Here is a 27,626-nt window from a genome sequence, read left to right on the forward strand (position 1 = left end):
TTCCTCCAACAAGGACATACCCTCTTCAATGAAGCTACACCTCCTATTAGTGCCACCCCCTGTGAGCTTTATGGGGGCTAATTACATTCAGACTACCACAGGGGGCATAATCAGTACACCTTATTCCTTAGGATCACTGACTTCAGAGCACATAATTAGGACACATTGTGCTTTGTTCTCTGACTGTGGTCAAAGTCAAGCCATGGTCTCCTAAACTGTGAAGCAGCGGAGAGAGATGTGTTAGTAGCTGAGGTACGAAGTCATGAAGAGTAAATGAGAAGGAGCGATGTTTTAGCAGGGTGGTGGGTGGTGTCGCACCCCTTTAATCCCAGCAATCGGGAGGCAGAGGCAGGCGGATCTCTGTGAGTTCGAGGCCAGCCTGGTCCACAGAATGAATTGGGAAACTTTCAAAGAAAAACTCAATTTTGAAGAGAAAAGAAAGTTTCAAAATGCTTGACATAATGTCAGACACATTTTAATATAACTATTGCAACTTTGGATATTGTTATTAAATGGGAAAAAGTTGAATGTTGGATGGTCGTTTTTTATTGGCTGTTACACCCCCCCCCCCCAACCCGCAAGCTGCCTTGTTTGTGAATGGCTGTAATCTCAACACTCAAGAAACTGAGACAGGAGGATAGTGAGTTTGAGGCCAGTGTGGGCTGCATAAGGAGGGCCTTCTAAAATTAAAAACGAAATTTCACAGCAAACAAAAACTTCCAAAGAAAACCGAAAGTTATTTATGCGTTATAACCATCAGTGCCAGGTGGTTACAAATTAAATAACCGTAAAGAAGATTAAATTTATGTATCCATTCATTTAATGTTGTTGCGTGTACGTGTGACTATTTCCAGGCGACCACAAATAACCATTCAGAGCATCCTGACTTTCCAGGCTGTTGGTACTTCCCTCGCCCTCTAGGGGCCGTTGTACTTCCGGAAAGCATGCAGGTGGCGTGGTTGCCAGGAGATCGTTGCCTGGCAACCGCGTGTACACCAGCCCGTAGCGTGCTGACTCGGATAGACATGGCGACCAGCAGTACCTCCTCCACCTCCTCCAGCTCTTCCTCGGAGTCCCAGGACTTTGAGGCCTCGGTGTCGCCGGTGCAACTGCCCCCAACGCCTCCGCCGACCTCCACTGCGATTTTCAAGTCGCCCACGGAGTCCAAGTCGAGCTCGTCCAAAGCGCAGTACTGGTCCTGTTCCGAGGAGTTGCTACCCTCTGCCGCCTTCTACGGGCCCCTGGACGCTAAAAACCCGCTCCTGGCCTCCTGCGAGAAGGAGATCCGGGAGCTGTTAGGCTTTATGAAGAAAAAGAAGGCTCTAGCCACCTCGGAGGAACAGAAGCACGAGTTCCATCGGAGGTGGTAAGCTGAGGCAGGACGCTGGGGAGGGCGCCACCAGGACAGGGGCGGGGCTCTGGAGACAGGACAAAAGGGGACACTCCTCGCTATTCACAGCCCTTAGCTCTCATATGTTTCAGGTCAAAATAAAAAAAATCTGCACAGAAACCCTTCATAACTCCCGGTTTGGTGTCGGTGTCTTCTCTTGGCATCTCTTGCTTGCTCATGGGTCGCAAAACAGGACAAAAGCGGACTAAAGACCAACTCCGAATGCGTGCATTTTATGTTTGTTTTTTTTTATATTCCGCTAGGGTTGCAAGAAGCTTCTTTTTCCTCTTGATTTTTGTGGCTCATTCTGAGTGTCTGATTGCATTTTGTTTGTTTCTGTTGCTAACTTACTTCTTTGAACTGAAAACGACTCTTTCGTTAGGGTTACCGTTCTTTTCTGGTCTAACGCATTCCAAAGTGAGTCGTTATAGATATAGGCAAGCGGCAAAGAACACCAGACTGGAGAATAATTTTAACTTCCATGTTTTTGTCGTGAAATGAGTATGAATACACAGGTTTTTGTTTGTTTGTTTGTTTTGGTTTTCCAAAACAGGGTTTCACTGTAGTTTTGGAGCCTGTCCTGGAACTAGCTCTTGTAGACCAGGCTATCCTTGAACTCACAGAGATCCATCTGCTTCTGCCTCCCAAGTGCTGGAATTAAAGGCATGTGCCACCACTGCCCACCTGAATACACAGGTTTAACTTGCATTGTTGTTCATTCAAACATCCCAGCGGTTTGTTAAGTACCTAGTGTGTGTGTGTATCTATCTATCTATCTATCTATCTATCTATCTATCTATCTATCTATCTATCTATCTTCGAAAGGTACTTTTCTCAAACCCAAGAAAGCATCAAGTTAACAAAAAAGTCCTCCCCCAAGTCATAGATTTCTTTGAGGATAGTCCCGCACTAAAGCAAACATGGGGTACTCATTCCCACCACCTCTTTATCTACTTTCTTGGGTTTGTTTGTTTGTTTTTTGAGTTTCACTCAACTGTGATCAAATGCTGTGAAAAATCTTAAATGGAAAATTCCAGAAACAAACAGTTGACATTGCTTATACCCTTCTAGGCGGTCTGATGACATCTCTCTCTCTCTCTCTGCCCTGCTCTGTCCCATCCAAGATTTGAATCACCCCTTCCTCCAGCACACCCTCCCTGCAGTCCTCATTGACCCATCTGTATCAGATTGACAGCCGTGGTAACTCAGGATTTGTGTTTACGTGACCCTTATTGTATTTAATAATCATCACGAAGTACAAGAGTAAAGATGCTGGAGATACCGATGTGCCAAGGAGAAGGCGTAAATTCTTTTTGTAAATGAAAAAAAAAGTGTTTCATAAGGAAAGGAGGAAAAGGCATATTCTGGTGGCTAAGCGCCACAGTACAGTTCAATGTCTTGAGTGACACCATGGTCATATAACATTTATACTGTTTGTTGCATATGTGTTCCATCATTGTGTAGCTCATCTCTTACCTAATTCATAAGGAAACCTTTGTCATGGTGTGATGGCTAATCTTGGGTGTCAGTCTGACACTCCTGGAAAGAAGGAACCTCAGTCAAGAAACTGCCTCCGTCAGACTGGCCTTGTGGCATGTCTGTGGGACATTTTATTGATTGCTGATTGACAGGGGAAGACCCAGCCAACCCTGGGCAGTGCTACCTTTGGGGAGGTGTCCCTGGGGCTGTATAAAAGAAGTAGTTGATCCAGCCACAAGAAACAAGTCGGTAGGCGGTGCTCCTCCATGGCCTCTACATCAGTTCCTGCACCAGATCTTGCCCTGGTTTCCCTCAATCATGGACTGTAACCCAAAAGAAGCAATAAACCCTTTGCCCCCCCCAAATACTTTTGGTCACGGTCATTATCACAGGAACAGAAAGCAAACTAGAGCATACTGGCTCTGTGTGTGTGTGTGTGCACCTATGTGTGTGTTGTGTGCGCATGTATGCACATGCATGTGTGCTCATATGTACATGCGTCTGTGTGTGTGTATAGAAGAAAATATAGTATATTTAATGTTTGTTGTTAGTTGTCTCTTTATACAACTCTTCGGGGGTCTCACACGGCATCCCCAGACAGTAGGGAAGAACCACAATGGAGATTTTTTTTTTACCAGGAGAGTGTGCCAGAGAGAAGAGTAAAGCAGGGACAGGACTGAGGGGTATCTCTTGGGTCTTGCAATTGGGAGTGGCAGTGAGGTGGATAGAGAAAACCAGGAAAAGTGGCTTAGTTTTTCTTTTTTAGAAAGTTGAGGAGGAAGCCGGAGGTGGTGGCACACACCTTTAATGCCAGCAGAGGCAGAGGCAAGTGGATCTCTGAGTGTGTGTGGGCAGGGTTTTTCATCAGGACTGCTGGCTCCCCAGTGATTGACACAGAGACTTTTTATTAATTATTATTGTTTGGCCAATAGCTTAGGCTCATTACTAACTAGCTCTTACAATTTAATTAACCGTATTTTTTATCTACGCTCTATCACGTGGCAGTACCTTTTTTTTCAGCACGGCATGGTTATCTCCCACTTCCTCTGCATCCAGCTGGTGACTCTGCCTTTTCTTCATTCCTGAGCTCTCATTTCGTTCAGAAGTCCCACCTAACCTCTACCTGCCTGACTGTTGGGCATTTAGCTCTTTGCTAAATCAATGAGAGCAAAAAATCTTCACAGTGCATGACAAGATTGTTCCATAGCAAGTGTGAGTTCCAGGGGAGTCAAGGCTACACAGAGAAACCCTGTCTCGAAAAGCAAAACAACAACAACAACAACAACAACAAAGGTTGAGGAGGCGTGGAAACAGTGTATAAGGATTTTCTTTGTAGAGTGAGCGCCACAGGGACAATGGCGAATATGGAGAAACTGGGATAGCATTGTGACAGCAGGAAGAGCAGGTTTAGGCAGGAGGAAATGAGATGGAGGATTTCGGTTTAGATATATTGGGGTTGTAACTCAGCATCCAGGCAGGGCTGGAGGTCAGAAGAGAAACACACTTGGAATCATCAACCCGTTCATGATGTTTAATTATGGTGCTCAACAGACTGGCCAAGGCAGTGAGCGTAGGCGAAGAGGAGAGAAAGGACAAAGCCGAGAGATGTTCCAACTCCTACAAGGAGAAGTGCACGGCAACCTGGGAGGGAGGAGGAGAAGCAGGAAGTAGCTGGTGCTCCAGAAGCAGGGAGAGAAGGCATTCAAGGGGAAGGAAGACCCAGCTGTGTAAGGATATGTTTATCCTGCTGATGGGTAGGAGGAGGACCAAGAGTTGACCAAGGAATGAGGACAAAATAAAGACTTTCGCTGGGCATGGTGTTGCGTACTCATCATCCCAGCATTTGGGGGTTGAGCTGGAGGTTCCTGCATTCAAGGAGAGCTAAGTGAGACCGTGCCTAAAGGAAAACCAAGGAGATCTTGGCGCACACCCAGCCTCAACCTGAATATACTGTGTTTGAATGGTTCTCATTTGTACATCCTTCTCCAATCCCCACTTTTCCGCCAGCATTTCCGTCCAAACCAGAGGCTCGCTTTTCTTTGGCCTCCACTCGGTGTTCTTTGCAAACATATCATCAGTTCTTAGCTAAAGTCTGTAGATTGTCATTGCTTCTAGAATGTAATTAAGAGGCCTCCACTGTTCCCCAGAGTCAGAGAATCTGGTCCTGCCTGCCCCTTGTCTGTTTCTTTGGGACATGCTCAAGAAACACTACGTTCTTGCCCCAAAGGTTTAGTTTGTTGTTTCCTTTGTCTGAGAGGTTTTTTCCTCCAAACTTCTTGTTGTCTGGCTTGTTCTCTTCTTGCTGAGTTCTGCCAAGCATCACTACCCAAGGCAGGCGTTTTCTGCCTAATTCAGGCTCACCTATCAACTGGTGTTTTATTTAACTTTTCGGGTTATTGTATATTGTCTGTTTCCTTTATTAAAACATAAGCTTCTTGGGCAGCTTGGGATAACTTTTGTTTGTTTGTTTGTTTTTTCTTTCTCCATTGCTCCATCTCTAGGTGCTAGCTTGGGAACATAGTAAACAACTCCAGAAATATTTGCTATTGCAGGACTCCAGGACTATATTATCTTGCATTCTCCCAACTTTGAAAACAGGTTTATTTATTTTTACAGTATGTGTAAAAGTGTTTTGCCCACCTGTGTGTCAAAGTAGGTGGCACTCCAGCAGAGGCCTAAGGGGAGCTCAGTGGCACCTCGCCGTGCTAGGAGATGACATCAGAGGGAGCAATGGGCTTCGGAAGGCTGGAGAGGTTCTTTCTGGTGAGGGATTGGCACTACATAATTTTTTATTTGAAAACACTGCTTGGGTCATCATGTCCACACAGAGCAAGAGCAGTAACGGGGAGCCGGCTAAGAGCCCAGCGGGGAGGAGTTGCTTTAATAACACATTTGACAGATGGCTGTTCCCAAAATCAAAACTTTTTTCTTCTAACTATAGGAGTCTCCACAAGCATAAAAATTTTACAGTACCGAAAATATAATTTTGACTGTACGAACGATGCCGTTACATAAAAGTGTGGTATATTTAAAAATATGCTTTTGTTATAAGCACTAGGTAGTCTGATTATACTGTGAGAATCTTTTTAGGGCATCCAGAACACCTAGCCATCATAGCCAACCAGCAGTATAAAAGATGTTAGCCTGTCTCTCTTAAAGCTGCCTATGGTGGCCCACGTCTGCAGTTCCAACCCTCGGGAGGCTGATGTAGGAGGACTCCTCTGATTCTGAGCTCAGCCTGGACTACAGTAATATGCTTCAGGCCACCCTGGGCTACCCAGGCTATTTTTTGCTGCAGCATTATGTAAGCCATCTCTAATGAGCTGCATTCCTGAACTTCAGATTCTCTAAAAAGAAAAGAGGAAAAAAACCCTCTCATTACGTAACCCTGATCGACTTAATTAAGCTGGTATTTTGCTTCTGTGAGTAACAAACCCGATGATCCTCTCCTCTGTAAGGCTTGGGTGAACACACGGTTTTATGTGCAGGATTGGAGGGTTCTGGGGGACCTCTTGTGTTTATTCCATCCAAGCACTGTAGAATTTCACGGGGCAGCAGGTGAAACACAAAGTGAACAGAGGAGATCTTTCTTTTCTTTAACCCTGGGCTTTCTATTTACCACGTTATTTATTGGTCTTTGTCGCTTATTGTGGGCACGTGTGTGGAATTTTCTACCCACTCCCTTCATTATCATTTGGCCCTTAAAGACAGGGATGCCTAATTCCCTTTACTCGCCTGGGGGCTCAATCAGCATCACTTGATCATCTAAATCAATCAATCAGTATCTGCAAACATTGTTTCAAGAATGTGCAGGTAAGTAGCAACCAGTCTCTAGTTCTTTGATTGATTGATTGATTGATCAATTGATTTTTGTTTTTTGAGACAGGTTTTCTCTGTGTAACTTCAGCTGTCCTGGAACTAGCTCTTCTTGTAGACCAGGCTGGCCTCAAACTCACAGAGATCCACCTGCCTCTGCCTCCCGAGTGCTGGGATTAAAGGTGTGTGCCACCACCGCCGCCCGGTCAGTTTCCAGTTCTTGAGTTTAGACCGTTGCCAGTATCCCTCAGTTCACGTTGCCTTAAGAACGATATCTTAAGAAGATATCGCAGATGGAGTGGTAAGACATTCATTTTCATAGCGTTCTGAAGGCTTCAGGTTCCAGGGCTGACCTTGTCATGGCTGTTTTCCCAGCTTGGGAAAGTGCTTTGCCACCTCAGGCCCCGTCCTCTGAAGAAGTCTGGGAGGCAGAGAGCGTGGATGAGCGCAAACTCTGCGAGTCTCTTCTGGAGAGGACATTAATTCCATCAGACCAGGATTCTACCGCGTGGCCACATTTAGCCCGAATTACTTCCTCAAATGTCCAGTTTTCAATCCAGCCGCCCTGGGGTCACGGCTTCAACAGTGTGTGCATGTGTGCATGCACTCTATTTGCAACTCCATCTTCAACTGGAAATTTAGAAGACAGGATTGGATAATTTTAAGGGGAGGGTTTTTTTTCTGTTTGTTTGTTTGTTTGTTTTTGAGACAGGATTTCTCTGTGTAACAGCCCTAACTGTCCTGGAACTCGCTCTGTAGACCAGACTGGCCTTGAACTCACAGAAATCCCAGAAATCCTCCTGCCTATGCCTCCCAAATGCTGTGAGATTAAAGGCGTGTACCACCATCGCCCAACTGGATTTTTTTTTATATCCCAGAGGCACTCATAACATTTGAGAGAAAGAGAAGAAATCAGTGTTAACTCAATGACTGAATAAAATTAGCAATGTTCATTTGTATTAAAAACCACTTTTGTAAGACGGATGGTTTGTTTCTGTTTTATGTGGTGGTGGGGGGCGGGGGAGCATAACCCTAAATGGTTCTGAGCTCTTCCTGGAAAAGAATAAAATAAAAACAAGAATTTCCCCAACCTTCCTCCTCTTTACCCCCCCCCCCCCCCCGTCACCATCCTTCCCTCTCCTTTTCCCTCCTCTCGCTCTTTCCACGTTCACTTCCTTTATATACTTCTTGACGATTGTGACAGCTAGCGTGAGTTGCCAACTCCATGGGATCTAGGATTGCCTCGGAGACAAGCCTCGGGGCACACATGTGAGGGCTTCTCCAGGTTAGGTTACCCTATTGGCATGTCGGTGGGGCATCGTCTTCATCAGCTTAACTGCAGTGGGAAGGCCCACACACCGTTGTGGTCCCGTCCCCTGGATTAGCATCCCCGACTGTATAGAATGGGGACAGCGAGGTTAGCATGAATTCTTGGTTGGGGATGTGACGCGACCAGCTGCTTCAGGTTTTTTCCTCGACTTCCCCACCATGATGGAAGGTACCTTGACCTGTGAGGCAGAAGAAACTCTTTCTCCCTTAAGTTGTTTAGTTGGTCTGTTTTTATCACAGCAGCAGGAGAAGAAGCCAAGATACCCTACCTGTACTAGGTGTTCACTGCTCTTGAGGCAAGAAGTAAACACTATCGTGGAAGTCCTTGTCTGGGTAGATTTGTTTCCCATCTTGGAGTTGTTGCAGATATGAAAGGAAACAAGCAAAAAATAATTCTGGGGCATAAGATACAGAATAGCCAACGCAATACTGAAGGACGAAGTCGGAGGATAATTAAGGCTGTGGTGGCCCATGCTCGCTGGAATGTGTGACGGAAGGTAAATGAGTTTGAGGGTGGCCAGGGCGCCATAGTGAGATCCTGGCTCACTGCAAACAAACAAAACCCAAAGAAGCAAAGCTGGCAGACCAACTCTATACAGTATCAGGACTTTTAAATAGCTGTGGTGGTCTAGACAGTGTGATATTGGTAAAATAATGGACAAATCAATGGAGAAGAATACGCAACCCAGAAATATAGTCTGTTGTAGCACGATTAATAAAAACCCAGAGACAGATATTGGGATTCAGTCTGAAGGTCAGAAAAGAAAAATAGCCAGCCACTGGCTCTTACCTCTACCTCGGTCTGAAATGGCGATCCTGCCTCCAGGAATCTCAGAATGAGACTGTGTCTGAGAGCTGTCTCCTCCCGTTTTATATTCCTCTGTAGGGCTGGAATTAAAGGCGTGCACCACTACTGCCCGGTTTCTATGGCAAACCAGTGTGGCTACTGGGATTAAAGGTGTGTGTCCCCTTGCCTGGTCTGTAAGGCTGATCAGGGCAGCTGTTTTACTCTCTGAACTTCAGGCAAGCTTTATTTGTTATAATACAAATGAAACGCCACTACATTAGTTTGGCAAAGGACTAGAAACAAGAGAGAATGGTGCTGGAAATACTTAACAACTACATGCAAGAAAATGAATTTGCTCACAGATTTTACATCCTTCATGGAAATCAACTCAAAAGTAACACCTGTCTTAAATGTAATACTCAAAACAGTACGATTCCTAAGAGAAAATCTGGGTGACCTTGGGCTTGGCAATTACGTTTTCTATATAACTCCAAGTACATGACCCATCAAAGAAGTAATCAACAAGCTTAATTTCATCAAAATTAAAGATTTCTGCTCCGTGAAGCTCTGTAAAGAGTATTAGAGAATAGGCTGTAAACTTAATACTTGCAGAAGCCGTATCTAGTAAAAACTGTTGTCCACGATATGCAATGAATCTTAAACAGATCAATGGTAAGAAAAAACCTCCAGCCTGTTTTTAAAAATTGGCCGAATATCCAACAGACATCTCAGCAAAGAGCCATACACAGATGGAAAACAAACACAACAGGATGTTCCGCGTGCAACAGCATCCGGGAACTGCGGATTTGAACAACTGTGAGATCGCCTACGCACCGACTATAAGGCTAAAATCCAGGACTCCGGTTAACTCTGAATGCCGAGGAAGGAGCACCAGAAGCTCCATGCTGGAGGGGATGCAGGATGGCAGAGGTAGCACCGTGGCAAGTGATGGTTTCCCCCAAAGCTAAGTACAGCCTCAAGAATGTGATCTAGTAATTGTGGCTCTTGGCATTGACCCAAAGGAAGATGAAATCTACACAAAATCCTCCATATGGATACTCATAACATCTCTCTCTCTCTCTCTCTCTCAGTGTGTGTGTGTGTGTGTGTGTGTGTGTGTGTGTGTGTGTGTGCAGAGGCCAGGATTCAACCTTGGATGTTCTTCATCAAGAGCTAGCCTTTGTTTTTGAGACAGGGTCTCTCACTGGAATCTGGGGCTTACAAATTAGGATAGGCTACTGACCCATGAATTCTAGAAATCCTCCTGCCTCTGCTCCCCCGGTGCTAAGATTATAAGCATTGCACAGGAGCTGTTCTGGGACTCCAGCTCAGATCCTCATGCCAAGACAGTAAGCATTTTACTAACTGAGCTATTTCCCCAGCCCTAGATATGTATAGCAGCTTTATCTATAATTGTTCCAACTTGAAGGAGTGGCTGGGTGGTGGCGAAACACACCTTTAATCTCAGCACTCGGGAGGCAGAGGTAGGAGGACCTCTGAGTTTGAGGCCAGCCTGGTCTATGGAGCGAGTTCCAGGATAGGCTCCAAAGTTACAAAGAGAAACCCCTGTCTCAGCAACAGCACAAAAAAGAAAGAAAGAAAGAAAGAAAGAAAGAAAGAAAGAAAGAAAGAAAGAAAGAAAGAAAGAAAGAAAGAACTGTAAGCAGCCATAAGGTTAGCACAAAAATAAATGACTATATTATCAGCTCATGTAATATTAACCAGCATGAAAACAAACTGGCAACCAGTGAAAAGACATAGAGGAACTTAAACACATATTTCTACATGAAAGAAGGCAGTCTGAAAAGATTATATGCCCTGGGACATTCTGTCAGAGGAACGTTATGGGGACAGCAAATGGATCAGTGATAATGAAGATTAGGGAAGAAGGGAGAATGTACAGAGAATTTCAGAACGGTGGAACTTTGGAACAGTGCTGATATGTACTGTTACACATTTGCCAAAAGCCCCTCAGAAGGGCACACGGAGAGTGAATCTTCCCAGAAACGATGGGCTTCATCAATTCTTGATGTGTCAGTGGCCGTTTATCAGTCGTGACATGATACAGTGGCAAAGGAGGAACTGAAACAAAAGCTACGTCAAGATTAACGTGTAAGGGGGCTGGGGAGATGGTGCGGTGGTTAAGGGAGCTTCCTGCTCTTGCAGAGGGCTTGGGTTCAGTTCTGAGCACCCAGTACAACCACCTGTAGCTCCAGCTTCAGGTGATCGGACGCCCTCTTCTGGCCTCCTTAGGTACTGCATGCACATGGCACACATACCTGCAGTCAAGACAAAAGCACTCACACATTAAGGAGAAGGTTAATGTGTGCAAGAAGTCAGTTTGCAGAGGGACACTGGCATCCCCTAAGGGGCAGAGCATGCAAAGGAAATGCAAAGTTGGGGGGAGGCAGGAGCTAGAGCAGATCTTATACCATATAACTCTTTGCTCAGCTCACTTTCCTTCTTGGAAGTACTTATTTTCCTTAATTAATAATCCTTTATTAGTAATAAAAGTAATACTTTTCCTTAATTAATCATTTGTTTATTTCTAATCCATGCCTAACTTAAAAGGAATGACTTTTTCTCCATCTTCTGTTAGCTGCTGGGATTTTTTTCTTCTGCCTAGCCTGTGCTATGTTCTTTTCTTTCACGCTGATAAAATTGTCTGTGGACTTCCTTCTGAGTCAGTTTCTAGGATCATTCTTGAGACAAAGAACCCCCAAAAGGGACCCTCTGTTTCCCCAGCTTTAGCATCAGTATGGTGGTGGATCCTGATAGGGGGCACAGCTTTGTTCATGCTCGAAAACCTGGTTTTTAAAAATGCATATGAAGGACTCCAGTCAACAGTGGGCACATGGTAGCTATAATAACGTTAGCTTTAATACCACAAACCAATGCTTAGACCTTACGGCACCTTAGAAAGATTCAGCCCGCCGACTCTGAAGTTGTTTTCCTTTGCGATTCTTACAGTGCCACCACCCTGTTTAATATCTGGACCAAATACGCCCCCCGGCTGCCGTCTGACTATTACAACGAGAAGCTGCTGAAGGTTGGAGACAGCCTCTGTCAAATTAAAGTGAGTGGTTGGGAAGCAGAGAAGCCAGAGTGAAACAAACTCCTTCGGCTGCTTAGGATTTATTTGGGTTGTTACTTCTCCTGGTCTTCATGTTTTGGAAATAAGATGCGAATGGATACAATTGTAAGGAGGGGCAGTAACAGTGAGAACGGCCATGAAGTTTGCCTTTTCATTTTGTGTTTGAAATTCTCCAGGGTGGTTGGTTTCTTTAGGAACCAGAGGCAGGTTGGGATGGGGGGAGGGGCAGCTCAGCGCCATCCACAGAGGGTGTGGTAGGCCTACAGCAGGAAGTGCTGAGTCATCCTGTTCCTACCTTATACAAAGAGCCCAGACACCACTTCCTGTTGTTTTTCACTGAGCTGGCAGCCTTGCCCAATCAGCCCTCATGGCTACTGGCCTGGCTGTCCAGTGTTCTGTTCTAATGACTTTTTGTTTCTTAATGAGTACCTTGCTGTCCAGTGTGTAGAGTCTGTGGCGGATATGCCCTGTTTCCTACTCAGTATTATAGTATGGTACAGCATGTACCATAATGTTTGCTCTGCATCGGGGTCTACGATTTTGAATGTCGTGGATCTGAACTTGACTTGATAAGACCGTGCCATGGCAGGGCTTTCAGTTCATGACCTTGTGAGTTTAACCCCGAGCTCTGGCTTAAGTCCAAGTGTAGCAAGTTCTATTCAGTGTTGGGCAAGGAGTTATTTTGTGCCCTGGGATTTTAGGGCAGGGACAGGCAGTGTTGGTGCCGTCTCAATCTTCAGTTTCTCAGCTTGATTTTCCTCCTGCATTTCTCCTTCTTGGGCATCTGTGTTCTTGGTCCAGGGCAAATCTACCAAATGGAGGATAAGGCGTAGAAAGAATTCCATTCAGAAACACCACCAATGCAAAAATACAACTCTCACCCCAAAAGGGGTCAGAGATAATTTATCCTGGAGCCAAATATGAGCAACCATGGCCCCAGAACACAGATCAGATCATCTCAGATGACTTGTCCGATGTGGCTAACAGTTCCGTGAAGTCTGTGCAGTCACTTACGCCTCTTTAGTCGTAAATCAAGACACTTCTCAAATATATTGGTAGAAACATCAGGCAGACCTGTCACAGCAAAGTGGGACATCTCTGCTGCAAGCCTCAGGTACCATCTGATGACATATTTGGTCTTTTGGTTGGTGGCCACTCTAGCTGTCTGCTCAGTTAGCATATTCTAAGATATTTCACCTGGGAGTCAAGTCGTGAGGATCAAACTCAGAGACAGACAGGGATGCTTTAAAGGAGCTAAAGGGTAGCCCAAAATAGTTTGTAATTAGACTCTGGATCTGCCACGTTCCCACCTCTCCGTGGTCGCCCAACTTCTAAGCAACTATCAGCAGCCTTCTGGAAGGTTCTAAGGTGTATTTCTTGTCATCCATAAAACTAAGATACAGCTTCCTCTACCTAAATTAGAGATAGCCTTAGCTCCACATGCATGAACCATGGCTCTTGCATACTTGAAAATATGCATACTTGAAAAGGGTTTTGGGAAGTTCCAGTTCGTGAGGTGGAGTGATGATTGACAGAATGCCCCCCCCTCTTTTTTAAATCTTGGTAGCTTGAGAGGCCAGCATCACCTACCATCTCATCTATCATCACTGTGATAGATGCAGTCTTAGGAACAGCCAACCAGTGTGGAGGATGTTGGTGGAGAGAGGCAGAAGCATGTTAGACACCGAGGGGGCGAGCTGGTGAGGTAGCCAAGGATCCCCAGTGCTTCTGACAGGGAGGTCCAGGCAGGACTCTTAAAGGCAAATGAGAGGAATCAGGAAAAGACCTACCTGCTTGTCACTGATGGGACAGTGGTCACTGTCAGTGTTTATAAGCTTGACAATGGATGAGTTGTTAGTGCCATCAACTTCTAGACTATTATTTGTATTTTGGTCCAGATAATCTTGTGGGATGCTTGTTGTTCTGAGCCCCTTTGGGTATACTGTACAAATCAAGGTAGAGGGGGGAAGATTCAAAATTAATTAGTGAGGAAGTAACAAACCGGTTGATGGAAATAAGAACCAAACAATGTTTAAAAATATAAAGCAATACAAAGCAATATTTGTTTGCGGATACTCTCTGAGGGTTAGGAAGGGGAGTGGGTCAGAGCCAGGCCAGTGGCCTTCCCTGGAGACAGGGATGTGGAGGAGGACGCTGAAGAAGGGCTGGAGAGCACTCAGCTGCACAGTGTTACTTACACTACCTGCTGACACTTTTTCCACGTCAACTATCCCACGTGGGCGATGGAATCAAAGCCCCTGAGCCTCCCTCTGTAGCAAGGCTCCAGTCCCTACTCTTGAACTGAGCCCATGGGCCGCCATGACCGATGCTGTTGGATCTGAGAACTTCCATTCTGAGTCTATGAGATGCTGAGGGTGTCGCCACATTTCGAACAAACACGCAGACTCTCATCACCGTGCTCCCAATGGTCCCAATGACCCACAGTGGGTCAGTTCTGAGAATTCGACACAGTGACACATGTGTGTTGCACAGAGAAGGTCTGCCACATTAGGTATGCTTGGAAAATGGTGCTGGTCACCTGGTAGTCGTAGGACTCGATGTGTGAAGAAGTAGACCCTAACATACAAAGGGTTAGCATTTATTTTTCAATCAAGTAACATCGAAGCCCTGGGAATTTCTGGAAGGAGGAGTAACCAGCCTTGATAGGATCAAGGAAACTGTGGCTCTGGCTCCATCTTAAGACACCATTTTGAAACTGTCACCAAAGACCTCTTTTATTTTAGGAATACAAGCTAGCCCTTCTGCAGTGCTATGGGAGGTACCTGCATCAGTTCACGACCGACGTGGATGCGCATAAAGAAGACGTGAATCAGTTCAAAAGTGTCTTTTTCCCCAAAGGCTTTGCGGATGAAACTGCGGGACTTACGGTAAGACAGGAGAAGTGGCTGGGAGGGCTGTGACTTGGGACCAGTTGTGTGACTGGTGTCACCTTGGGCTGGCCGTATCTAGATGCCACCCTGTGCCTAGGACAGCATCTGGCTGTACCCTGTGAGTCGTGTGATCCGTGTTTTGAGGGCGGGGCAACACAGTGAATTTATTAAGCTCTGGTGCATGTGTCAATGTAAGCCTAGCGCATTCTGCAGGCATCACTATTGCCGTAATAACTAGTACTTGTAGGTAGCTTCATTTATAAACAGAAAACATACCGAATCCTTAGAACGTGCTAGATAGATCTTACTACTGCTCTATCTTACAGATGGGAAAAATAAGGCTTATTACATAGGGATTGTAAAGAAGTGGTCCTGAGCACAAACATGTATTTTTTTTTATGAGATTTGAAGTTGTATTTTTATTATATAAGTGTTACTATAGTAACTGCTAGCATTAATTGACTAGTTGAGACCCCTGCAGCTTTATAACTGTGCTTGGGAACCTGGGAGATAAAGGGGTCCCAGATAAGAGGATGGGGCTGTGCAACACTGCCACTTGTACCCTCCTCGAGATTCTCAGTGGCTGGCCTTGCTACCTCCCCTTCCAAGTACCCCAGGCGTCTTTATGGGGACAAAACCACAAGCCAACGGCAAATAGAAAAACCAGGCCAAAGCGAGCTTTGTGCCAGGAAACCTCTGAATGCGCTCTGTGTACGAATTATCAGCTCACGGCCTCCTTCCTCCATAAGAGGTGGAGCTGGTTTACCTTTTTACTGATAAAAGAAACAAGATTCCAAGAGGTTAAGAAGTCGGCCCAGGGGCTGGAGAGCCGACTCTGTGGCTAAGGGCGTTTGCTGCTTGGCCAGAGGATCTGGGTTTGGTTCCCAGCACCCACATTCACAACAGCCTGAGACTCCAGGGTAGCTGATGGCCTCTTCTGGACTCCGTGACTGTGGCAGACTCCTGAAGCATCCCTGGTCTTGTCTGTGCCTAGAACGTTGTCTCTGCCAAGAGCCGAGGCTGTTTCGTCCCTTGAAACAGTGGTGGCCAATCAGCATTAGCTAATAGCATTATATAAATGGAAAGAATCACATCTGAGTTAATAAATAGGTTAAAATGCTCTTGACTGAGATTACAAATAGTGCTGAACAGTAATGAGATAACGGGTAATGGGATTTTGGTTCTCTTTGGTTTGGGATTTTCTTTTGTCTACGCAAAGCTAATCTTAACTAAATGAACGCTCTAATGAGACCCATCTTATGTTTCTTTGCATACTCATCCGTTAAACCAATTAATCATCTTAGCTTTTTTTTTTTTTTTACATTGGTGAGCAATGCCTTTTCTGAGTCCTGTAAGCCTAGTTTATATTCATACATTTCCCATGTCTTTCAGTTTCGTGCTTTGAGTGGCAAAAATGTTTGCCACTACAAGCTGGTCTGTGAAAGTGACGCTAACCTGCAGAATAAGGAATCTGTGAGCCAGTGTCTGCACATCTTGTCGTCCCTAAGGCTCATCATGCAGGTGGCCCTGCCCCAGGAGCACCTCTGCTGGATCATCTTCAATGGTGAGAGCCAAGATGTCTTTCTTCCCATCATATCTTCCTGGCAGCTATTTAAATAACAGCCTTGATGGTGACTTGATCATTTTGTGATTGAAAACACATTCATTTCTGTAATAGAATAATTGTATTATTTTAAAACATTTGACTTGCATTTTAGTTTGTCCACACAAGCAGAGACTTTGGGTTTCTCACCAAAGGAAGGGGCAGTGGGTTTCAGGAACCGTAGTTGGTAAGTGGGGAAGACGTGGGGGAGGGTCAAATGGCTGCTGTGGTATGTTCATTCTAAGAATCATTTGCTTTTTTAGCCTCAAAGACCCTGGCTAATGGTTTTGGCTTTTACATAGCGACATCCTCTGCCCAGCTTGTTTTTGAGTGAGGATCTCTCTCTCTCTCTCTTCACACACACACACACACACACACACACACACACACACACACACATACACACACAAACACACACACATACACACACACATCCACATACACACACTATAATATATATGCAATACACATGTATGCAAAAGAACTAATCTTAGCTATTAAAGTATAACATTTGCTTTCTTATTTTATTGATGGTGCTAAGGATGGGTAATATAGGCTAAACAAAAAAAAATTGACAGTGGAGCCTGTTTGATGTGCATAAGACTGGGGAAGAATAATTCCAGTGAAAATATACGGTGTTTTCCCTCATCTCGCGGTGACTGAAAATTTGTCTCCTAGCTGCTTCCGTCCTTACCCCAAATCACCTGTGTCACTGACTGAAATTACTTCGCACGTTAGCTTCCGAAAACGAGGGTGACTTCGACAGGACTTTTGGGATCGGTGACTGCTAAGCATTTGTGACTGGTCACCAACAGTGTCCTTGACTCCCTTAGTGCTGAGGCATGCTGGGAGAGATGGGCCGAGCAGCACAGGCGCTTCCGTATCAGGAGACAGTGAGCGGTACTTGCGAGACTGGAGTTTCTTGCGGGGACATGGTATACATTGTTCTATGTCCCTGAAGATCAGAGATAGATGTGATGTAGTCACATAAACCCATAATTCTAGTATTTGGAGGCTTACGCGAGAAGATGGAGGGTTCAAGGGCAGCCTAGCCTATATGACACCGCCTGTCTCAGAGCAAGCAAACAACCAAAAAATAAATGATCAGATTTGCTCCTCTTTCTCCTCCTCCTCTCTTTGGAAAAGAGATTAGAGTTCTTTGTCCCTTTCCTGGTGTGAGCTTCATGTTTATAAATATGGCTGATTTCCAGGCATTCTGATTCCTGGATTTCTTCAGTGCTATGTTGTGGAATCAGCCATGTTCCTGTATGGGACTTTAACTCATTAACCGTTTCTGCAACTCCCCGTGTGTGTCCCTAGCGAGGGGCACTAAGTCTGCCCCAGATTTCTATCTGCACAAACAATTCTGCAGTGAATGTCTTTGCCCATCTTGTTTCGGAGATCGAAGGGACAGTTCTTTGGGCTCTGTGTCCAGGGGTGGAGTTGCCGAGTGGTGGGAACTACATATACTACACTTAGTTTCACTCATTAGCGGCCCTGTTTTAATAAAGTCACCTAAGACTTACCGAGTGCCTCCCATGAGCCAGGCATGGTCCTGGGTGCCTGAGAACAGGAGAAGGGAGCAGATGAATATTCTACTTATTCCTCCCACAGGGAGGTGGTGCATGGAACAGGTAGGTCAGGTGCTGCTGTGGCGCAAATACAGGTGAGAAGGCAGACAAGGAAGGAAGCAGAGGCCAGGCTAAGGGAGGGCCGGGGGCGGTTGGATAAGGAGCAGACGGAACTGGGGACATGAACCATCCGGACTATTTGGGGGAAAGTTGGTCCAACTCGGCCCTGACATTTAGGTTGTATTTTCAGTAGTCGGAACTACGCATTTAGTAACTTGGCAGAGTACGTTTGACCTTTTCACGTAGACAGCTAACCATTGGTTCCTTCAGTCACTAATTAGTCTTGATTCTTTCTGAAAGATGTCAAATCTTCTCAAGTCACTCAACTAGTCTAGACTTTCAGAACCTTTTGATAGTAGCCATCTTGGATGAAAAGACAACCAGGATCAGGCTCAGTAGATTCAGGGAGGGATTTGGCTCAGAGAAGAGAAGAAAGAGGAGGAAGAGGAGAGGAGGAGGAAGAAGAGGAGGAGGAAGAAGAAGGAGGAGGAGAGGAAGAGGAGGAAGAAGAAGAAGAAGAGGAGGAAGAAGGAGTAGGAGGGAAGGAGGAGGAGGGGAGGAGGAGGAGGGGGAGGAGAGGCTGACTTCTAAAATGTCCTAGAGTTCATAAAGATCCAGTCTATGTCCCATCCTGTGCCATCTATTCTTGCCTGTGGCTTGTGGGAATAAGTGAGCCAGGCCAAAATCCTGAACTGTCGAAGAAGAATTCCGATGTGGTCAGGATGGCCTAGGGCTGGCAAGGTTACAGGCATGGTTTAAAACACAGACGGGCCTTTGTCATTCCCCAGGACGGCCCCCAACTGCTGACACGTTTTTCCAGGCTCCTGGCTTGAACCTGAGTCACATGCTTTGTGGGCGGGCGTGTTCTTCCTGTGCTTGGTGACTTTTATACAAGGAATCAGTCATACAGTTACATTTTTCCCTCTGTGTGTATATGTAGTATATATATATATGTATGTCTGTATGTGTAATGTATATGTGTATACACATGTGTGTTGTGTATATGTATGTGCATGTGTGTGTAGTGTATGTGTGTATATGTTTAGTGTTGGTGTGTGCATGTGTAGCGTATGTATGTGTAATGCACATGTGGGTGCGTGTGTGTAATGTATATATGAGGGCACATGTGTGTCTAGTGTATATGAATGTGCACACATGTGTGTGAATGCCAGAGATTAGTGTCAGGGTGGCCTCCTCTACTGTCTTTTGAGACAGGGTTTTGTCACTGAACCTGGAGCTCACTGATTTAGCTAGATTGACTGACTAGGTGAGTCCCTGGGTCTCACCTTTCTCCACCCTCCCCACACTGGGGTCACACGCGTTTGCCACCACACCCCTAGCTAACTCAAGGCCTTATGCTTGCATAGTCAGCACTTCCCACCGAGCCACCTCCCTGGTTCTAAGAGTTGGATCTCAACATAGCCAAGTCGAGGAGCTTAGGCCGGCTTTGAGTGGGGTTCTAGCTGTGTGGCTTCCACCCTGGTGGGTCCTAACTGAAGACGGGAAGTATACATCATGGAAACTCAAGCTCCCCAGTCCTTGACTGCTAAGAACTGATAATTGTATTCTGTGAAACATTCGGTGCTCACAATCTTTCTCTTTGCTTAGGTACCATTTACATCTACACCATTTGCCGAAAACTGATGCTCATAGGGCAGGCTTCCAAGGTATGAAACGTAATGCAACACTTCTCTCTTAAGGCTTTCTTGATGTGGGATGTCTCTCTATTTGCTGTGAATATGTTTTATTGCCATTGGTTAATAAAGAAGCCGATTTGTCCAATAGCTAGGTAGAATAGAGCCAAGCGGGGAAATCAGGGAGATGCCAACAGCTGCTGGAAAAGCAAGATGTGAGGTAATAAGCCACGGGCCTTGTGGTAACATATTGAATAATAGAAATGAGTTAATTTAAGTTGTAAGAGCTACTTAGTAATAATCCGGAGCTAAATAGTTTGTAATTAATATTAAGCCTCAGAGTGGTTATTCAGAAATTGGAAGGCAGAAGAGAAATCTCCAGTTACCCCTTCTATACCATACATTGAATGCTTAGTGGAAAAAAGAGTATTTAGGGAATTATTTAACATTTAGTGACTATGTGTGATGGAATGTATTGGTCTTGATTTTAATAGTAATCCTATAAAACGAGGGCCACAAAGAATCAGTGTAAAGAATGGTCATTGTTAGCACTGACAGGAATGTTCTAGTGTCTCCGTGAGCCAGACCCCACATTTGTCTGGCTTGATACTCCGTCCTCTGGTTACTAGGAAAGGGGACTAGCCTTCCTGACTGGCCCAGGACATTCCTGTTTATACTGTTTGTCCCTCAGTAACCATGAAGAGTTTTCTCTTGTCCTCTGTCACTCTGGGAAGTGTCTTGGTTTGCAGGATAAACTGTTTATATTATGGAGTCCTGGGACTTTCTATTTAGGACTCACACGCAATCTGATTGAACAAACACTCAAACGCTCTAACTCCTTCGGCTTTCCAGTTATTATTATTATTATTATTATTATTATTGTATGCATTTACTGTGTGTGTCTATATATGTGTGCTTGTGTGTGTGCAAGTACCCGTGTCTTTGTAGACCGTTGGACTATTTGGTATTGCTCTTAGGAGTGCTGTCTACCTCCTTTGAGACATTGGTCTGGAGTTCACCATTAGAATGGATTAGCTGGCCAGCCTGCCTCAGGGATCCCCTGTCTCCATCCCACCAGTGTTAAGTAAGATAACAAACACGCACTGTCATTCTGAGATTCCTGGAGGCAGGATCGCCATTTCGGACTGAGGTCAAGGGAAAAGCCAGTGACTGAGAGTTTTCTTTTCTGACCTTCAGGTTGAACCCTCATTTGTGTCTCTGAGTTTTTACTAATTGGGCTATAATATCTGGCATTTCCCCATGGGTTCTAGGGAACCAAACCCCGGCACTCATGAGGCAAGCACTTTACTGACTGACTGGGCCATCTGCTAGGCCAGGAGACTATATCCTAGAACATTCTCACTGGCTGGGATGCACTCATCAGTGTTAACATGCGGAAGCTGACGACATGTCTACTGAGTCCCCCACAATGCCAGTAGCACTTTTGTTGGCCTAAGACATCTTTATCTTCTGGATTTATTTTCCAGGCATTGGAGTATAGGCTGGGAAGGGCAGCTGTACTCCCACTGAGACCCTGCTGGAGATGCCACCAGCACATGACACAGCACTTCCTGGTGATTGCTTACTCAGTGTTCAAACGCGCTGGAAAGGCATTGATTTCTTACATCTTTCCTCAGCACTAGACATGCATCCTAGAGCTAACAATGCTTAAAAAGCAGCAATGGAAGGCGTGGCATTGGTGTGCTCCATGGCTTCCCTTAATTGTACGTTTGCTTTGTTTTGTTTCTCCAATGGGAAAAAGGACTATCACTGATAATGACTTGAATGAAGTCTGGGCCAGCATCTTGAGTCCAAATCAAATGGAAGCAAGGCTCCCCCACATTTGCTAATAAGTTTCTCTGCAGACTCTGCCACGGGTGCTGCTGTTCGTTCCAGCTGAGAGCCTGGAAAGGCGGCTGTGTTGTCCTTGCTGTATTAACCAATACTGCTTCACAGAGCCGTCACGGCTCAGTCTGCTCGAGTGTCTGCTCGCCAGAGGGTACAGCTGTCTGTGTCGACATTTGGTTGTCGGCCCGTGCTCTTGTTAGCCTGAAGAGAATTTTAAATCCACGTGATAGTCCTCTCAAAACAATTTATTTATAATCTCTGCCAAACATCTCTTCTTCCCACTCCAATGTCACTTGAGTTTGTCTCTGAGAAAGTACGTGTGAAAGGGGCCAGTTGCATGGTCCCAGACCTGTGGGAGGCAGGCAGGAATTTGAGGTGATTCAGCCGGCCCTTGAAGATCGGCTTAATTCTCCCCATTTGTTCGGGATGGAAAGCTTCAAGGGAATTAGTAAATTTTACCTAGAAATCCTCACACCTCCACACGGTAAATTGGTTGCCGATCTGAAGTTACACACGGATAGCTCCCTTTGGTAGAGATAAGCCCTGGCGATCCCACCACATTTGAAGTCTCCAGGCTCTAGAGAATTTTGATTTGATAGAACTTGTCTGACTCTTTAGGATTATTATTATTTGTTTGGTGCGGGCATATGTGGTGTGTGTGTGTGTGTGTGTGTGTGTGTGTGTGTGTGTGCATGTGCACACGCACATGCACATGTGTGAATGTGTGTGGCCCCAGAAGTTGGTGTCAGGTGCTGTTCTCAGTCATTCTTCCCCTTGGCTTTGGAGACAGGCCGTCTCCTGGAGCCTGCACAGCTCAGTTAGCCTACCTGGCCAGTAAGCTCTAGTTGACCACCTGTCCGGTTCTCACTTCTTCCAGTGCTGGGGTGAAATACACTTACCCCCGTGCCTGGCTTTTTCAGGGTTGCTGGGAACGGAACTCAGGTCATTATGTTCGCATGGGGCATTTTTACCAAAGGAACCCTTCTCCCAGTCCCCAAGTTCACGTCTGTAATTGCTTAAGACAGAATTAGACCGGGGCTTCTCTAGCAACTCTTTGATTGGCGTAAGCTCCCAGTCCTGTGGAACCCAGGCACTATGGCCACCCTTCACTGTTGCGATATCCCTACTATGCTCTGGGTGCCATGGAAGGGCTTTGCATGCATAGCCGTACTCACCACAGTCTTCTGAGGTAGACATCATCAGTGCCACCACCACGGTGGGGGCATCGTCTCTGTCATCATCATCGTCACCACCTCATCACCGTCTGGACAAGAGCTCACCATACTGCTAAGTACTTTGGTGAATCTTCTCACAGAGTCCCCATGCCAACACTTTAAGGAGGATATTGTTTTCAGTCAGCTTACAGACGGGGATGCGGAGGCTGAGAAACCTGAGTTTGCTCACAATTCGGATGGTAGTCTGAGGTGTGTTGAGGCCATTGCCACACTGTACCACCGCACAGCACCCTAAGAGCAATGCCTCTCCATTCTCCGAGTCGCTCCTTCCCTGCCTATCTTCTTCTGGTTTGCCTCCTCCACTGGAGGAGCTGTGTGGGAGGGGCAGATCTTTTCCCCTGAAGGAATCCAAGAGACCGAGACTGATGAAGGGCTTTTCCGCGGACAGAAGCCACTTCGTGTGCTCACCAGTATATGCTTCAGCGTCACGGAGTCATCTACCTGAGCCTGTTATTCCCAACAGTCAGGTGACCCATTTGCTTTGGGTCACAGAATACATCTAGCATTCTCTGAGGCATTTAAAGCTGCAGTCCGGGATTTAGCAAACATTAATGAATATGCTAGCTAAAGTATGGATGTACGCTTTACTTTTACGGGTCTTTCAGTAAAGTATTCGGCTGGCCCAGTCATGAAGTCGCTCATGTAGTATTACATAAACTTGACGTCAGCCTGGAGATGGCACCCGACATAAACGTTGATAGACAAGGCTGCAGTGCCATCCTGTGGCCGAGCTCATTTATTGTGTGTCTTTTCCTGCTGACACCTGAAGCATGCATGCTTTTGTGAGGCCCACAGTTTAGATCCATCTACTTTTTTACTTTTTGGCTTTTAGAAGTTTTGTTTTTCTGGGAAGAAAATTATTGTGCTGTAGCCTGTCCATTTTATTATGAGATATAATTAATTCTAGCCTTTAGGGCAAGGGAAAAATGCTACAAACCCAGTCTTTTCTCTCTCTCTTTCTCTCTTTCTTTCTCCCCCTCTCCTTCCTCCCTCCCTCTTTCTTTCTTTCTTTCTTTCTTTCTTTCTTTCTTTCTTTCTTTCTTTCTTTCTTCCTTTCTTCCTTTCTTCCTTTCTTCCTTTCTTCCTTTCTTTCTGTGAAATGCCTTTTTATCTCCAAACTCAAAGCAGGTTTTCCAGCGCATTTGGCTCTCTCCTCTCCTTTGTCAAGGCTTCGCTGTGTGCAGGGAGAATGCTGTACTTCACAATTTAAAGACTTGAATTCCAGCCCCAGTTTGTCTCTCTCTTAGAAGCAGTTTACACTCTCTGAGTCAGATTAGGTTAGATTTAACTTAGGGTCCCTTCTGGCAATATAATACACTTTGTTTTTTATCTTTAATTCCAACTCCTAAAGCCAAACCCTAGTATGGTGTGCGTAACCGTGAGTGGAAGCTATTTTCATTTAGAAACATGAAATTTCCCACTGCAGAAGTCCTGAGGGATTTTGCAAAGGCATGCTGATCTGAAGAGGTTATTTACACATAATTTCGTTCCATATTCTCTGAACCACACTGATCCAGAAATAGGGTTGTTGTGGAGAGAGCAGTGGGTGTGAGAAAACGGTCAGGAGGCTCTGACGATGCTGGCAAAGTAAATAAACAGCCGCGGCAGCCGGGGCAGAAAGCACCAAGCCGACGTGGGGCTGACTTGGCAATGGTGTGCAGAACTGGTCCTGGACCTTCTCACTGGGGTCACCAGCGCACCCTGGAGCGAAGTCACTAGACACTGCGGGACAAGGGAGATGAAGTTTGATGAGTTCTATGGAGGTCCGGCATAGTGGGGAGCCTAGGCCGCTTCGGTATTCTCAGGTCCATGGAAGGCAGTGTTCGGAAGTGAGTTTAGAATTGTTTGGTACTTTTCCAGAAGATCTAACCAGGACCAAGCGCTGAGAGCATATCAAGGTGGATTTTATGTTTAGATGATGAAATCATTGTTGTCATTTTTTCATAATGGAAATTGTCCTATGCTGCCACGTTATGTTCCCTGTTCCTGGGACAGGAACTCTTGGTAAGGGGAAGATGTGGGATGTCCAGGGTTGGTGCTGGTGATGTTGATGGGGAGGAAGTTAGAGGAGCTTCCAGCCCCTCCGTTTCAGTGATTGCTTGAAGTATTTCCACAGCCCACTGGTGAGTTTCCACTTTAGTGAGGGTCAGTTTGCTAGTCAACAAGTATTTACTGTGTGTCTACTGCTTGCCAGATAAGATGGGGTTGCAGTGATGGGGAACACACAGGAGCTCCCTAATCTAGTGGGAGGAACTTAAGTTCCTGCCTGGGTTAGCAAAGATTTGCACATTGCTATTAAACACTCACCTGCATCCAATAGTTGCTTCTCCTTTGGATGGAAACTCAGTAGAGGTGGAAAGTTCTGCTCTTTCCTCTTCTGAAGCACCAAGGATGGCAGCAGAGTCTGGCTCTCATCACTGTCATCCTCAGTTTGATTATTAAACACCACACGAATCTGGTGGGTTTGCTCAGCATTCACAAAGTCGCGGGGTCTTTTGAATGCTTTCCCCTCTCAAGGCGAGTCATTAGGAGAAGGCATATTTTCATACTGGGAGAGAGGTTTTGTTCCACTGTCCAAAGTTGTTGTTATTTGAGAATCCAGGCTGCTTGTCAGTTTTCCTGTGTTCGGTGCTGAGGGCGCCATTTCTAGAGTATATGCTGGCTGGTTTTATGTCAACTAGACACAGGCTAGAGTCATCTGAGAGAAGGGAACTTCATCTGAGAGAATGCGTCCATAAGACTGGACTGTAGGCAAACTTCTAGGACATTTCCTTAATTAATGATTGATATGGGAGGGTTCATACCATTTTGGGTGGGGCCAATCCTAGGTTAGTGGTCCTGGGTTCTATAAGAAAGCAGGCTGAGCGGGCCCCGTAAGCAACACCCCTCCATGGCCTCTTCAGCTCCTGCCTCCTGGTTCCTATTCTGACTTCCATCAGTGATGAACTACAATGTGGAAGTATAAGCCCAATAAGCCCTTTCTTCCTTTTGCTTTTGGTCATGGTGTTCCATCACAGCAATAGAAGCCCTAACGAGGACAAGTACTGATAGCGTGCTGAACCCTACACCCAGAGGAACATGTACATTGGTTCTTTCTCCAGAGCAGCCTGGCCAGGATGTGTTAATCTACCCTTTGGTACAGATGACAAGATGAGGTCTGGAGAGAGACAAATTGGGAGTGCAGCCTAAGTTGACCTGATTTCAGTCTGATTGTTTCTAGTGAACATTGGAAGTCTACAGTGATAAGCCCTTTCCACTTTGCCCATCCGCCAAAACCAAAATAACATACCCATGCCACACACCAGCTAGCAGCTTTGAGTAGCTCCAAGACTACAGTTCATACATGAAGCATGTTGTGGAAAATGAGCCCGGCTCAGAGGCCTCTTAAGGAACTAGTCTAGAACAATAAGGACACTCTAAAACAGTTACTTTGAGATTTGGGGTTTTTCAACTCAAGAACAAAACTTCAAGGCACGGGGAGATGGGCCGTTAGTAAAGTACTTGCTTTACATACATGAAGGCCTGAGTTTGATCTCCAGAACCCATGTTTAAAAAGCAGCCAGGCACAGCTGCCCACCTATAATCCCTGCACTGAGGAGGTGGAGACAGGCAGATACTAGGTGGAGCTGGCTAGCAGTCCAGCTGAGTCAGTGAGGCCCAGGCTCAGTGAGAGACTGGGTCTCAAGAAATAGATGGAGAGCAATTGGGGTGACACTCAATGTTGACTTTGGCTTCCGCATGCAAACACATATGTGTGCACACACACCAGCATAATATGAACATGCATACACACATAAAACACTACTAGTCTTCTTTGCCCCACTGTTTATGGTACCTTTGATAGGAGTAGCCAGCAATCTGCACGCATAGCTTAGACTTCGATGATTCTAAATAATATCAGTATGGATCATGTGAGAGATGAGAATCAACCCAAATTGTGCTCTCTGCTTCCCTCCCCAGGCCCTAGAGTACCTGCTGTGGGCCAGCATCTGCATGGAGTCCTCTGTCCCTCTGCTGTCCGTCAGGTACCTGACCTGGAGAGCCACTCTTTACACTGCTGTCTGCCAGTGCCACTACGACTGCCAGGCCAGCATCCACGGGGAGGTACGTGGCTTTCAGGTGGCTTCAGCATTTAAAACACAACGTGTCAGACCCCCTTCCGGGTCTCCAGGGAACACAGCAGCCAGAGAAGGGAAAAGAGGCAAGGCCGTGAAACTTCCACTCTTAACTGAAGGCATCTTCTTGGTTATTCTGTTTCGTGGCTTTCTCGTTCTACTTTGTGCTGTCTCCTCTTAACTCTGGCTCTGTCATCTTGGGTCTTTTTTGTTCCTTTTGTCCCTTATGGTGTGTGTGTATGTGTGTGTGTGTGTGTGTGTGTGTGTGTGTGTGTGTGTGTGTATGTATGTATGTGTATGCGTATGTGTATATTTATTATGAATGTGTGAATGTATATGTATGTATGTGTGGGTACTTGTGTGTGTATGTGAATGCGTAAATATGTGTATGCATGTGTATATGTGTGTATACATACGCACACATGTATGTGTGCGTATGTATATGTATGTATGTGTGCATGTGTGTGTATATGTGTTCGTGTAGGGGGAACAGGCACCACAGTGCACATGTACAGGTCAGAGGACAACCTTGGGTGCTGGGCCTTACCTTTCACTTTGGTTCAGACAGGGTCCCTTGCCTGCTATTGCTTGTTCCAGGCCGCTTGGCCTGTGAGCCTCCAGAGCGCTGCCTGCCTCTGCCTCCCGTGTTGTCATAACAATGCTGTGACAGTACAGATGTGAGCTGCTGTGTCTGGCTTCACTTTGGTTCTGGGGATCCAAACTCGGGTCCTCCTGCTTGTGCAGCAAGCTGTCTGCCCATGGACCTGCCTCCCC

At 45.8% G+C, this 27,626-nt stretch overlaps 1 protein-coding gene across 2 annotated transcripts in view; it reads left to right on the forward strand.

Annotated features, from left to right (window-relative positions):
• The first annotated feature begins 981 nt into the window (after positions 1-981).
• The window catches only part of Cfap54 (cilia and flagella associated protein 54), a 270,869-nt gene continuing 244,224 nt past the window's right edge, over positions 982-27,626 (forward strand). Inside the window, exons 1-6 of one of the 2 annotated variants that reach the window (XR_015736721.1) lie at positions 982-1,366; positions 11,772-11,877; positions 14,640-14,783; positions 16,179-16,350; positions 19,629-19,687; positions 26,698-26,841. Coding sequence is in view for 1 of the 2 variants with exons in the window: in XM_087901949.1 (XP_087758075.1) it covers positions 1,026-1,366; positions 11,772-11,877; positions 14,640-14,783; positions 16,179-16,350; positions 19,629-19,687; positions 26,698-26,841 (966 nt within the window). In the remaining variant the exon portion in view is untranslated. The remainder of the gene's footprint in view (positions 1,367-11,771; positions 11,878-14,639; positions 14,784-16,178; positions 16,351-19,628; positions 19,688-26,697; positions 26,842-27,626) is intronic. The other variant, XM_087901949.1, reaches the window with a different exon arrangement.

Source organism: Myodes glareolus, chromosome 26 (assembly GCF_982192425.1).
Source record: "Myodes glareolus chromosome 26, mMyoGla1.1, whole genome shotgun sequence".
Lineage (NCBI taxonomy): Eukaryota > Metazoa > Chordata > Mammalia > Rodentia > Cricetidae > Myodes > Myodes glareolus.